Source organism: Aspergillus lucknowensis (genome assembly GCF_044049455.1).
Source record: "Aspergillus lucknowensis strain CBS 449.75 chromosome Unknown BJX67scaffold_52, whole genome shotgun sequence".
In the NCBI taxonomy this organism is placed as follows: domain Eukaryota; kingdom Fungi; phylum Ascomycota; class Eurotiomycetes; order Eurotiales; family Aspergillaceae; genus Aspergillus; species Aspergillus lucknowensis.
Window position 1 is genome coordinate 166955 of NW_027263596.1, and position 12853 is coordinate 179807.

The window sequence follows — 12853 nt, forward strand, 5'->3', positions numbered from 1 at the left end:
TCTGCGTTCTTGTGTAAATCTCACCCCCCTCTTTGGAAGCCTCTCTGATTAGTCAATCGTTTCAACACCAATCTCAACTCACAACTCACCACAATCCTTGTCCATAATGGGAGATAAAAATAGACGAGAGAAAATGCACGCCCACAAGCACCCCTACACTCCCCTCCTCTCCGCGCTCCACTCCCACCTCCCCTTCTCCGGCCCGCTGTACCGCCGCATCCAATTCCAAGTCACCCACAAATCACCCACAGCACACGTCCTCGCCACATTCCCCGAGTCAGGGCCTTCGCCCTCGCCCTCCACACAGGAGCCATGGCTCGCCGTGTACACGGATATACACGCCGGAACCGACACACAGGTCTGGATCTTCTCGAGTCTCGAGACAAAGGGCCGAGGCCGAGGCCGAGTCCGAGTTTGTGATCTCGACTCCATCAAAACCGGCGACGGCGATGCCTCGACTCCTCTTACACCGCAAGAGCGAGAAATCACAAAGGCCCAACTCCTAACGCTCTTCAGATACATCCGCGCAACGCTCATCCCGCCGTACGTGGCCTGGCTCTCCACGCGGCCGGGGCACCCGCAGATGCAGAATCAGAATCTCGTCAATCAAGGTCCAGGCCAAGGACTAGGCCTGGAGGATGGCGGCGGCGGCGGCGGTGTGAAGAAACTCCCCGCGCACGTCCCGACCTCGTTCCTCATGGGCACCGTGCATGCCGCGCTCGTCGAGCTAATCGTCCAGCTTCGCGATGAGGGGGCGTTGCGGATCCATCGCGGCCAGGATACGTTCTACGCGAAGTATTGTTTTCCGTTGTCTGCTTTTCCCCCTCGAGATCCAGGGGAACGGGATCGGGATCAGAGGGGAGGGGAAAGGCCTAATGCAGACGCAGATTCAATGGGGGGCTACCGCTTCCACTCCTCAGCCGGGGTATCCGGGATCCAGGCGTGCCATATCGACCTCGTGAACAGCCGGACGAACGTCAACCGCTCCCGGGAGGCGCTGATGGCTATGGGCGGTGTTGCGCTCTACCATTCCCATTCCCGTCCATGTCCACTTCGTGAGGAAGGGCAGGGTTCTCGTACCGGGCTGGAGATGCCGATCGGGTGGGCGTTTCTCGGGTTCGATGGTAGCCTGTGCACGCTGCATGTTGAGCCGCAGCATCGTGGGAAGGGGTTGGCGGGGGTTCTTGGGCGGGAGGTGATGAAGAGGGGTGTTGGGGTTTTTGAGCCGAGGGGTGGACAGCCTGATACAGAGGGACGAGGTGGGGAGGAGTGGTTCTATGCGGATGTGGCGGTTGGGAATGCGGCGAGTCGCCGGGTGATGGAGAAGATGGGGGGCGTGGTTGGGTGGACGACGGCTTGGTTGGTTGTCGAGGTTGATCTATAGATATAGAATTCAAATAGAATCAGAACCTATTATCGAGTCTATGCTCTCTCTATCTATGTCTATGTATGTATGTCTGAGTGAGCTCAGCTACTGTGCAACAGGCCACCCGTCCACGTATTCCAGCCGGTTGTATCCAAGCCTCGCTTCCCAGAAGTCGTAGCTGATCGATGTGTTCACTGGCTCGTTAGCTCTGCAGTACGCCCACGAGCAAATCAAACTCACAGTAATGGTAGTAGAGGGTGTCGCCCAGCTCATCCGTCAAGACCCCCTGACCACCAGGGGCAAACAGCTCCCCGTTCGACCCATACACCGTCTCTCCACCTCCATCAACCAGGTCCTTCCCCTGCTTATCCACGAACGGCCCGCGCGGGCTCTTGGACCGCCCAACTCGAATGCGATACCTACGCAGTCAGCCAAAAACCCCGAACTAAGTGCAGACAGAGGGAGTAAGTAGCAGACATACTCCTTCCCATTTTTCCGCAGCCGCTCCTCCCGAAACTCGCAGCACCGCCCCCAGCTAAACCAGAGATAATACCACCCGCCATGAAACGACAAGAAGCTGCCCTCAACCGGATGCCCGCCCGTCCGATCGCCACAGATACGATCCGCATTCTTTCGCGCGGGAAACACAGCGGTCGGTTCCGCGGCAAGATGTCGCGCATCTTCACCCCCGCCCTGAACAGAGAGCATATCACCACTTAGTCGAACCTGCCAGATGCCCGTCCAGAAACTGCCGAAGTTCAAGTACGCGCTGCCGTCTCCGCCGGGGACGTCGTCGACGAAGACGCTCGGGTCGATTGTATTCGACTGGTCGAGCGGATACGCGTCTGCGCCCTCGCCGTTCCCGGATTGAATGAGGAGGCCGTGGTCCGTCCATGTTCCCGGACCTGGACCGGGGGAAGTAGAGGACGAGGCGACGCCGATCGCGCTGTCGCGGCACCCGGCGTTGCTGACGGCGTAGTAGCAGTAGAATCTGTCGCCGACTTGGACTGTCGCGGGGGCCCAGGGGGCCTTGCGGTCGCCCTTGGGGATTACGCTGTCGGCTGTGAGGACGGTGCCGAGTTTGCGCCAGGGGCCGGCGAGGGCTGGGGCGCTATGGACTGTTATGTGCGGGCCGACGCTGTAGGAGTAGTAGGAGCCTGCGGTGTGGATGATGCTGGGGTCGTGGATGCGCAGGTCTGTTTGGCGTGTTGGGGCAAATGTAGATGAAGACGGTGATGGTGAATCAGAGGGCGCTCCCCAACGAAAAGTGCCATCCGAATAAGCTGGCCTCGCCCTGGCCGAGAGAGCCCAGAAAACAAGCAAGCAGAGCGCCAGGAGAACGGCCATCTTCAGCCACCGACGGAGCGCTGAGCGTCGAATCCCAAGACCAAATATCGATATCCTTGTGCTGCTGAGCCTGGGGCCTGACCCTGTTCCTGTTCCTGCGGCTGTCTCTGCATCCCCAGGCCAGGCCCGGGGTAATAAGCCCGCATCGGCGTCATCGAGGGTCCCTTCCTCCATGCTGTTTGCGAACTGGTGCCAGACTCCGCGTTACCTAAGGCCATTGCTCCCCTGACACTCTGACTCCGGAGTCGAGCGAGCGGAGACCCGGAACGCAGTCAGTTCATTGTTTGCAAGGCCCTGTGTTAGGAAAATGACAGCATGATCGTCGAGTCGAGTCAGGGACGGCAGTGGGGGCTTGAGGAATGTGACGAGTTTGCAGGGCGAGAGAGTCGAAGATAACTTCTTTGCCGAAAGCGGGAATTTGGCGATCATCAACACAGATGGAGAATTGGAGGGAGATCAGCGGCTATATAACCAGAAGAACGGAAGCGGAGGTACGGACGGAAAGGCGATGAGCGAGAGATGCGATGATGGCGTTTGAAGACAAGCGAATGTCGTGTCTGTCGATCCAGTCGCGAAGGGCGAAAAGGCCACGAAACCGCCTTTGAACAATTCTAAGCCCTCAAAGAAGAACTTGAATGCCTTGAATGCTCGGGAGAATTTAATTGAATCTTCCTTGCTCCTCTCACAGCCGATCTTTCGCTGTTTCACGGATTCCTCACTACGGCATCGGCGAATCCGCACAGAACACCAGAGACCGCCACAGGGGGATACAGAAGATACAAGAGAGAGGTTCATGATGATCTGGGTCTAGAACATAGCTGTCGGATAAATAACAAGAAGCGCGCAGAATCCACCAACGCCGTGTTCAGTGCACCCGGAAACAGCTTCGAACACAACTACCGAGCCACGATTTTGTCCACCTCGTCCTTCGCTTCCGTCCACGTCTCCAGATTCTTGCGCGCCCAGTCGAGATGGCATCGAGCATACGCGACCTGACGCTGTTAGCGACGAAGCAAGCACTCCATTCTTCCCCAAGACATACCATGTACCGGCGCAGATCCGCCTCCTTGTCCTTCTGGAATCGCTTCAGGTCCTGCAAGACACCCGCGCTAGCATCCTTGACGTCCTTTTCGGACACCCCCAACGCTTGCTCAAGCTATAGTTCGGAATTAGCATCATCCCTGGAATTTTAAGGTTTATGACATACCTGAACCAAGCTTTCCTTCGTCTTGCCGATGTGGTCCCGCCGTGTCCGCTCGGGATCGACGTCGACGAATCCATGGACAGCGTGGCTGATGCGACCGAAAATCTTGTTGGCGACAAAATTTCCGCTGGACGTCTTCCGATGTGCCGGAGGTGCCGTGCGTTCAGGTTCGGGATACCGCTGCTCGGCATGTGTAGTGGGGAAGTCCGAGTCAATCGACGCAGTGTCCTCGCTGGGTCTTGACTCTCCCTCCGTGGCCCCCTGACTACTGGCTGCCGATGATGTCGACAGAGACCGTTGCGGCTTCGTTGAAGCCTGCGGCGAGGTGCGGTTGAGATACTGCTCAATTCGCTTCGCTTCCATCTCGCTCCTCTCAAGGGACTCAAGTAGGGCCTTCTTTTTAGATAGTTCATCCCTGGTCATATCCTCCTGTACCCGTTTAAGCACTCGGTATCGCAGAACGCTGCGGACAACACTTGCAAACTGAGCGCTCTCTCGCATCGGTTCTGCAAAATGCGCACCAAGTGCAGCCGACAGTTCCTCCGTCTCAATGTAAGACGTGTCCGCGGCCTGCCCAACGCGCTCAATAGCAGTCGCCACGGTCGGGGATTGCTCTGACAACGAAAATCCATTGTACCGTGCCCCAAGTTCCATCAGATCCGCAGATAGCGTGGACAGATGTGCAAGTGTGCGACGGTTCACCTTCTCCATGTTCCCTTGTAGCAACAACTCAAGTTCCCGGGTCGAGGCTTCGAAGTTGATGAAGTAGGGATCCAGGTCCGTCTCGCTCAGTTTCCGAGACTCTGGAGGAAAGCGGCCTAGAATATCCTGTCCAGGCGCTTCCGCAGTTGGGGAAGGACCAGCTCCGGCTGTATTCTTCAGCTTCGCAGAGGCGGACGGGACTGGTAGCCAAGCATGGGCGGCAGTGGGATTCGCTGGGTCGAGAGGAGGCGCCTTTAGGTTGTTTTTCGGGATCGATGACACGGGGTGGGTATGTAAAACTTCATTCTAGACACCAAGTTAGTCTCTTCACCAGCCTCACTGTCGTGCAACATACCCAGCTGACATTGGGGTCCAAGAACCTCCACCAGACCCCATCCTCGCGAACCTCCCTCATTCTCCGGCATCGATTCAAAAACACCGCGAGCATTCGCTTCCGGAGCTCGATAATCCCCGCGTCTTCCTTAGCTTTTGTAGGCTTCGCAGCGTAGTCGGCCATCGTGTGCTTCTCCGGGATAGGAGGAACAATGAGGGTTGGATGAAGGTTGACAAGCGTCTGTCGCAGCGAGGCGAATTCCGAGTACCGTCGCCGAACCTCTAGATCCTAGTCCATGATTAACGGTCTGTATATGACGAGCCCACGCAGAGCCACATACCCCAGTCCGTATTGTGTATACGATGAAACTCCCTCCTCCCTCGTGGTTCTTTCCGGCGTCGGTGATAAGGATCGGCATCTCCGGATTCTCGTAGAGTAGCTGTTCTATGCGACTGTCGTAGACGCTTTTGCGGGTGTACCCGGCAGTGGCCTGCTGTGAATTATAGTCTCCGGCATCATCATCGCTGGGGTCGTGTGGCTGCGAGAAGCCTGAACTATTGGGGTTCGACGATTGGCTGGAAGGTGGAGGTGGGTAATCGTTGTTGTAGAGCGCTGCAGATGTTAGACCATCAAGGAATCCGACACTGAGCAGACAGCTTCTTACGAGGACTAAGGCTCGTCGAGTGCAGCGATTCCGACAGCCGGGCCTCGCTGTCGAATGCGCCGTATGGGTTGTTATCCTCGTCGTTCCACATAGTGAAGCGGAGGCTGGTCAGGCAGCCTGGATCTCAGGAACGGGGAGCGACGGGAGTGGGCATCCACGACAGTGGGAAATCTGAATTTGAGAGATATACGAGAACGAGGATATATGCGAATGCAAGGCACAACAGAACAACCTTGGAACCGCCAGTCAGTTGCCAGGAGAGCAGAGGAGGATGCATGAAGCTCAAGAGCAGCCCAGCGTCACGCCCGTCGGTCAGCCTCACCGCCCGCAAAGCCGCGGGGAACCAAAGACAACGTCACACTCCACATCTCATCTTCTCTCGCAGCTCTCACGATCACCAGTTCCCTTGGGGACTCTGCGGAGCCGCCTGGGAATCGTTCTGCATCGGATCATTCGCACTCCACTCCTGCTGCTGCCCATTATTACTGTTGTTGTTATCCATCGGATCCTCAGCTCTCCATTCTCCCTCGCCGTTGTCCTGCTGCTCATTATTGCCGCCGTTCATCGCGTCGTCAGGACTCCATCCGCCTGTCTGTTCATCTTGCTGCCCATAATTGTTATCATTGTTGTTCTGAGCGTCATCTGGGCTCCATCCAGGCCCTGAACTGTCCTGCTGCCCTCCACTATCCTGCTGATTATCTCCCCCCCACCCATCCGACGTGCCCTGATTCCCCGTAGTACCTCCATTATCTGCTTCCCACCCAGGCCGCTCAGGCGAAGTCTGCTTAACCGGCGAGGTATGCCGGCGTCGCGACTCCCGCCTCTGAGGCCGCGTAGACCCAGCCCGAGACCCCTTCCTCACAGACCCCTTCGTAGAACGCATATCCCCTTCCATCCGTTGTTCTTTGTCTTTCTCCTGCTGCTGCTGCTGCTCTTTCTTCGTCTCCTCCTCTGCCTGCCTCAGCGCCCTCCTAAGCCCCTCAATCGCAATCGGCGATGGCACTCTCCGTCTCGAAGACCGGCCGCGAGCGCGGACTTTTTGTGTTTGTTGTCTCGCGAGTCGTTCCTGGGTAGCAGCGGCCTGTCGCATGCGTCGTTTTTGGGACGTGGCTCGCAGCACGACGATTTCTCGCTTCAGTTTCACGCGGAGGCGGAGGACGTAGATCCACAGCAGCGCGATTGTGCCCAGGGCAATTACGACGACGATTGCAATGATGGCGTTTTCGTGCATTCTTGATAGCCTATTAACAATGGAGACGGAGTTAGAGGTACGTCGAGCAGGCGAGTATATGTTGGGGCGTGATGAATTCTAAGGACAGGCTCACTTCTAGTCCGGTAAGCTCGTTGTAGGAGATGCTCGACAAGCGCTCTGAGTGGGCAGCTAGACAACTAGCAGGGCATATTGACAGAAAGTAACTCGAAAGACTCGATGGCTGGCCAGAGGACCTAAGCTGAAGTAGATCAGTTGTGTTAAGGGACCATACTACTCAGTGAGAAGCTGTTCAAGTGAGTGACCGAGATATGGCCGGCCAGGAGCCCATTTCGCCTGCATGGTAAGGCTAACGTTGCCAGAAAATACTCACATATCAGAGTAGCTATAACTTTTATCTACTTTCTCTTCTATGAACGCTCCAATGCAAGCTGCATCCTAGACACCAAATCGTCATGAAGCAAAGCTTTCTTCCCACACTCCAGCAACGTTTGGAGCCTATCCTTTAGGACGGTCCGTCTATCACCCAGCATACTCGACGCCCTGAATTCCTTCGAAATCATAACACTGGCAAGGCTGATAAGACGCACTCCAAGCGTGTACGCCTCGGGCTTCGCGATCCAACCTATCGGCCCATCTTCTCCATCCAGACCGGTAAGGATCTCAGAGAAACAGGCCAATCCTTCAGAAACCCAGCTGAAAACCTCCTCGAGCAAAGATTCACCAAAGGAACCCATCTCCAACCGCGCCAATACCCCCGACCAGATATCAATCTCACGAACTTCCTCGATAAACAGGTTCTGCTTCTCCTCCTCGAAGAGGATCGTTCGTTCCCTCCGAAGGTCAGCTGTGATTGTTGACACCGCAAGCAGTTCCGCTTCGCTGGCGTCACCGATCCGTGGCTTCTCGCCGAGGATATATCGTACAGCTCTGGTGCAAAGGAGTTCAGAATTGACATAGCAGTCCGCGATGAAAGACGCAAAGAGTTCGCTTGCGTTTAAGGGTGATAATGTCACTGCCCTTCCAGGAGATACTGAGGAATACGAGAGGACATATGATGCCGTGGAAGCCGCGATATCGCGGATCTCTTCGTCATCGTCATTCAGTAGGTCGTACAGGATCAGATATACGTTGAGAAACACTCGATCTACTCGCGGTGGTGATCCCGACGGGCAATTTGCCTGCGCAAATGCCGCAATGGACATTGCCGCAGCATACCGCGTTGTGAATTCCTAGTGCTCGTCGTCAGTGTGTTTTCGTATGCAGCATAGAAGTTGCCACTTACTGTTTCTTCTCTCAACGCGAAGCGAAGCCGCGTTGCCCATTCGAGGATTTCTATGTCGGGAGTTTGCGATTCCCGAGAGATGGATTTCACAGCTAGGAGGCATCCCTCTAGCTGCAGATCTGCGTCCGCTCTATCTCTATTGAATCCTTTCATCGTCGAGCCAATCCGTATTTGAGCAGCCAATTCCTCCCACGGCAGATCCACGGACTGAGAGGCAGTTGCTCCGGACTCAAGGATAACCTGAAGACTTGATGCAAGGTTCGAAATGGCAGGTGTCTTAACTTCCAAGGGAACATTTCCGATAATAATCGAGCTATAGAGGGCAACCAATGGTCCCCTGTAGGCCTCTTTCGCCTCAAATATCTCGTGGAACCTTTCCAACAGCCATTGGCAAGCATTCGGATCAAGGATTGCGACCCTATGCAAAAGAGGCTGTAGTTCACTTGTTTCGCCCACTACAAGAATCCTCAAGATTGCCACCCAGGAAATCTGTCTTCGGAAGAGAGAAAAGGCGCGAGTTGTGCTCAGCGTATTCCAAGATGGGTTGTTCGAGTCAAAAACGGATTCCAGCGTATCAAGGACACCATAGTTATCGAAAACATGATCCAGAACTTCAATCATTTCACCTATCATACTTTCCTTTAACGGGGCTGAATAATCTCTTCAAGCAAGAGAACTCACCTTCAGCTCCAGACTGAACACTCCTCTCAACAACGTCGCTGAGCGTCTCCAGCAAAGTTGTTGTGATGAAGGGACTTCTAGCAACAGAATATGACGCTTCGAATATCGCCTTGATAGTGGAACCAACCTGCTCGATGTGTCCTTTTATACGTTAGAAGTTATAGATCAGAATGGTAGAATCATAGCGGGACATACCGTTCCAGAAGGCCGAAGGGGAGAATGCAAACCTACGCAAGGCGTACCTGATGCACAGGGACTTCCCGTGCAGGTAATTCTGGGTCTCATCGTCGCGAGCGCTGAGAAGAGTCCGGATATCCTTCAATATATTCGATCGCTCCAAGAGCGAAGCATAAACCCGTGCCGCATGCTCACGGATACCCCAGACCGGACTCTTTAGATGCTCTCGTATCAAGCCAAGCAGCATAGCGTCATCAGTATCCGCAGAATTTGGAATCTTCTCGGCGATCAGTTCCAGGGCTGGGAATACTCGCTCGGTCACCATAGCCGTATCCCCTTGCTCTGCCTTATCTGTGCTCTCCGGGGGAGCAAGCAGGTTTGACAGCAGATGCACAAGGCCGGGATACTTCTGGAATGAAATTCGAGCACCCGGCTCCGAGCCCGATTTACCACCAAATCTGTGAAAATCGTTGCGGCACATACGATTCATCAAAGCCCGGAAGAGCATCAGGCCAGCGTTTCGCAGCGCCCATCTTAAGGAGTCAGTATGCCAGGCCTGAGTGTCGTATTGAAGTGTGACTTACATTGGCGATCCCATGCGTTCCGCGGATATGTTCAGCGCGGACATCACGAAACCCTCCGTATGAGGACCCAGTCTAGCGTTGTTGTATATTTCCCGCAGGCAATTCATAGCATGAACCTGTGGTAACTCAACAGTTTGACTGCGCACGTCAAGCTGTGCCGGTTGATGAGCCACATCGTGAAGCTCGCGAACAACTTGTTGGAATAACGGGCCACCCGGGTTTGATAGTAGAATTCCCGCAATGAGGGCCGGTAGACCGGCCGAGCGGCGCGTGAGTTTTGACGCTGTTTCGAAGATAATCTTCTTCGCTTCCTGTCCGCAATTGCAATCTAGTTAGGCTTACCCCTCCTGAACTTATCATTCCAGGTCCCAGATAGACGTACCTGATACCAGAGAAGAGGGAGAGCGGAAATTTCCGGGTTGTTTGATTGACCACATCGCTGGCTACAAGTCGAAAACGTCTGAGCAACGGTCGAAAAAGCTCCCCGATGGCGGAGCTCCGCCAGTTGCGTGAAACTGCTCCTCCCAATTTTCTCATAGTCACCTCTTGTCAAGCCAGTTTCACCTGGTGGTCCATAAGTCTCATTGAACAATGTCGCATGCAGAAGAAGACTGCCAAGATTAGCTGTGAGGAAGATTATAGAGAGTGTGATTTACCTGGACTCCCGAAGCGCCCGCCACGAGTAAGATAGAATATCCTTCGGCCCAACTTCAAGATCTTCTATATCTTCTGCCGCATGCCCTTCTGGAGAGTCAATACACAGCTGAGGCTTTACTGCTTCCCAGACTCGATCACATATGACGGATATCCTTTTGTGGATTGACTTCCAGTTCCCATAGCTGGTGGATGATTCACAAGTAACAAGCGAATGGAAGTTTGGCGAGGATACAATGTATCTGGAAGCCTGTCAGTAGGGAGTCTGCACAGCCAGTATGACATATTGTTACCTTAGGGCTGACAGATAGCCATGAAGAGGCGCATCACGCAGGGATGAGTTGAAGAGCCCTTCCGAGGACGATAACTTGCCCTCCAGCATCTTCAAGATTGTTTCAACGACCCCCAGCTTGGTCGTCCACCAGTTGGCCCTTATTCCGCCGAACTCCGCTGCGGAGAAGATGACATGATACAAGCGGGCAACTGTATCGGCGTGATCAGCCCTGCTTGTGTTGCTTGCAAGCCGTCCTGCTTTCTCAAGAGCAATGATCAGGTCTGGCTTCCCAGCGTGATGCCCTGCGCTGGCAAAAAGCACTGGCTTTGGAAATAGACTCAGCAAGTGGAGAGCTGTTCCTCGCACTTCGTCAAACGGATCCAACAACAGATCCACAAGAAGTCTCAGAAGTCTCAGATTGAAAATCTCCATATGAAACTTCCACTTGATCTGGCGGTGTTCTGGCTTACTCGACACAGCACCATTATAGCGCTCGTCAAGATCGGATTCGAGAAGCAGAAATATGGTCTTTAAGGCCATGATATGTCGATGATATGAAGCCGTTGGTCGCAAATCCGCCATCAAAAACTCAAGATACTCCTCCATGTATGATCGGGTTTCAGCATCATCTCGGGCAAAAACAGGCACTAGCTTTTTGTTTGCGGTCTTATATTCAACAGGGTTGTCTTCGTTCGCCAGAATGCCACCCTTCAAGCGGACAATTAGCCCACGTACCAAGCTTAATATTTCTCCCCTTGTGCCAGGGTCGGACTCCGCGTGCAAAGATGGCAAGGACTTGATTATCACCCTTATTGCGCTTGAGGACACGGGTTTTGTAGTGGAAGGTGCCATAATCAGTAGAGAAAGGGCTGCCATCTTGATATCGAAGTCATGATGGAATAGATATTGGCCGATAAATTCGCTCTTCAAGACCAGAACGCTGGTTCCCTCATTACGATCTGCTTGTGACTTTGGAAAGTAATCTATTTCGAGTCAGTTGAAGACCTCATTACAAATCGCCAGCTGTGCGCACTCACGATCTTCATGGACCAAGCCAATCTTCTTCGCCAGCTGTAAAGAGGCAAATAGTAGAGTTAGCTCCGCGGATGAAGAGTTACTCATATCGCCAGAAAGAAGACCGTTGAGCGGTAACATTTCGAGGAAGCGATGGAAGCCACTTTTGCTGACCTCAAATAGGCGTTGGAGTATATAGTTAGAGAGCTTATCTAGGATCTCAAGATTTTGCAAGAGGAAATGCTTGACCGGCTTCACCCAAACCAAGGCAAGGCTTATTCTGTCTTGTCCGGGCGAAGTAGCAGAACCGGATGGCTGTTCGAGCTTCCGGAAGAAGACTGCCATGACCTCCCCCACGGAGGCGGCCAATTCAAAAGCTTTACACCTGTTCAGGAGCCCGAGAAAAAGAATCTCGATGGCTATTTCCTTGGAATGCGCGTCCGGTGCCGCGGATTTGGAAGACCTTCCCAGAAATTGGGAGATCTCTATTGACGATACTCGACATTCTTCTTGCAACGCAGCAGCCCATTGTTTGTGATTCCGTAAAAGCCAGTCGTCCACCAGTGAGGTCAGCTCCACAGGTTGGATCGCATTCTTGCGCAATAACGTCTCTAAAGCAATGATGGAAGCCTTGAGTCGAGAACGGGGTTCCCCAAGGATAATGCTCGGAAGCACAGCGTTCAAAAACTCTCTCTTTGTGGCACCAGTCTCTGTCTCATGGCGAGACTTAGCTAAGATCATGGCTAGGGACTCCAGGACTTGCTTCATGGGCCTTGGTTTGACATCTTTAAATCGGGTCAAGAAACTGTCGAACACTGACACCAACGTCTCCTGAGATCGAGCTAGTTGCCGAGTTTCCTGGCAATTGGAGACAAAGGCCGCATCAAGGAACGCACTCAATGCATTGCATGCAGCCGTGGTATGGCCATGGGAAATAGATGCCGACCCAAACGTGCGCCATAGAGAGGCAAATACTCTCTTCGTTTTTCTGCAAAGGAAGTCAGAACCATTTGCAAAAAATCACCGGTCCGACAACTAGTACTAGGATTCACCCTTACTCAACATCATTGCACGAATGTATAAACTTCACTAGCGGTCCTTTGGCAATTCTTTCCAGGGTCTCCTCTGGTAGCGATTGTATATCTTGGGAGATCTGCTCCATGTCTATCGGCGTCGGGTCGCCATTGGAGCTGCGGACAGGCTTATCTTCCATGGCTTATTTGTGCAGCATATCGGTGCGCCTGAGTCGGTCCGTAGCGACCAATTTGATAGCCCGCGATGCTTTCTGGTGCCCAATCCCCGCCATAAAATCGATCGAATCTCTTTTGCTGCTTGTGGATTTTCTGAGCGGGTCGTC

At 53.8% G+C, this 12853-nt stretch overlaps 5 protein-coding genes across 5 annotated transcripts; 1 reads left to right on the forward strand and 4 right to left on the reverse strand.

Moving 5' to 3' along the window:
- Nucleotides 1-133: 133 nt before the first annotated feature.
- BJX67DRAFT_384748 (uncharacterized protein) lies at nt 134-1384 on the forward strand (the record flags this gene model as incomplete). Its single annotated transcript, XM_071033719.1, has 1 exon — nt 134-1384. The coding sequence occupies one exon, from the start codon at nt 134-136 to the stop codon at nt 1382-1384; it is 1251 nt and encodes a 416-aa protein (XP_070882410.1).
- An 87-nt stretch (nt 1385-1471) lies between these two features.
- On the reverse strand, nt 1472-2713 carry BJX67DRAFT_374614 (arabinan endo-1,5-alpha-L-arabinosidase; the record flags this gene model as incomplete). Its single annotated transcript, XM_071031577.1, has 3 exons — nt 1472-1560; nt 1607-1785; nt 1848-2713. The coding sequence occupies 3 exons, from the start codon at nt 2711-2713 to the stop codon at nt 1472-1474; spliced, it is 1134 nt and encodes a 377-aa protein (XP_070882411.1).
- Nucleotides 2714-3248: 535 nt separating this feature from the next.
- Nucleotides 3249-5902, reverse strand: BJX67DRAFT_261861 (PX and BAR domain-containing protein). The gene is made up of 6 exons (XM_071026358.1): nt 5618-5902; nt 5294-5565; nt 4975-5241; nt 3921-4925; nt 3756-3869; nt 3249-3705 (listed from the first exon to the last, which is right to left on the reverse strand). Exons 1-6 carry the CDS (start codon nt 5706-5708, stop codon nt 3610-3612), a joined length of 1845 nt encoding a protein of 614 aa, XP_070882412.1. The 5' UTR covers nt 5709-5902; the 3' UTR covers nt 3249-3609.
- Nucleotides 5903-6007: 105 nt separating this feature from the next.
- On the reverse strand, nt 6008-7060 carry BJX67DRAFT_363943 (uncharacterized protein). The gene has a single exon (XM_071030132.1). The coding sequence runs from the start codon at nt 6846-6848 to the stop codon at nt 6012-6014; it is 837 nt and encodes a 278-aa protein (XP_070882413.1). The 5' UTR covers nt 6849-7060; the 3' UTR covers nt 6008-6011.
- A 100-nt stretch (nt 7061-7160) lies between these two features.
- BJX67DRAFT_363948 (THADA/TRM732 family protein) lies at nt 7161-12791 on the reverse strand. The gene is made up of 10 exons (XM_071030133.1): nt 12555-12791; nt 11520-12484; nt 10502-11465; nt 10211-10450; nt 9937-10165; nt 9555-9865; nt 8989-9503; nt 8794-8934; nt 8113-8738; nt 7161-8059 (listed from the first exon to the last, which is right to left on the reverse strand). The coding sequence occupies exons 1-10, from the start codon at nt 12707-12709 to the stop codon at nt 7238-7240; spliced, it is 4968 nt and encodes a 1655-aa protein (XP_070882414.1). The 5' UTR covers nt 12710-12791; the 3' UTR covers nt 7161-7237.
- Between the last annotated feature and the right edge of the window lie 62 nt (nt 12792-12853).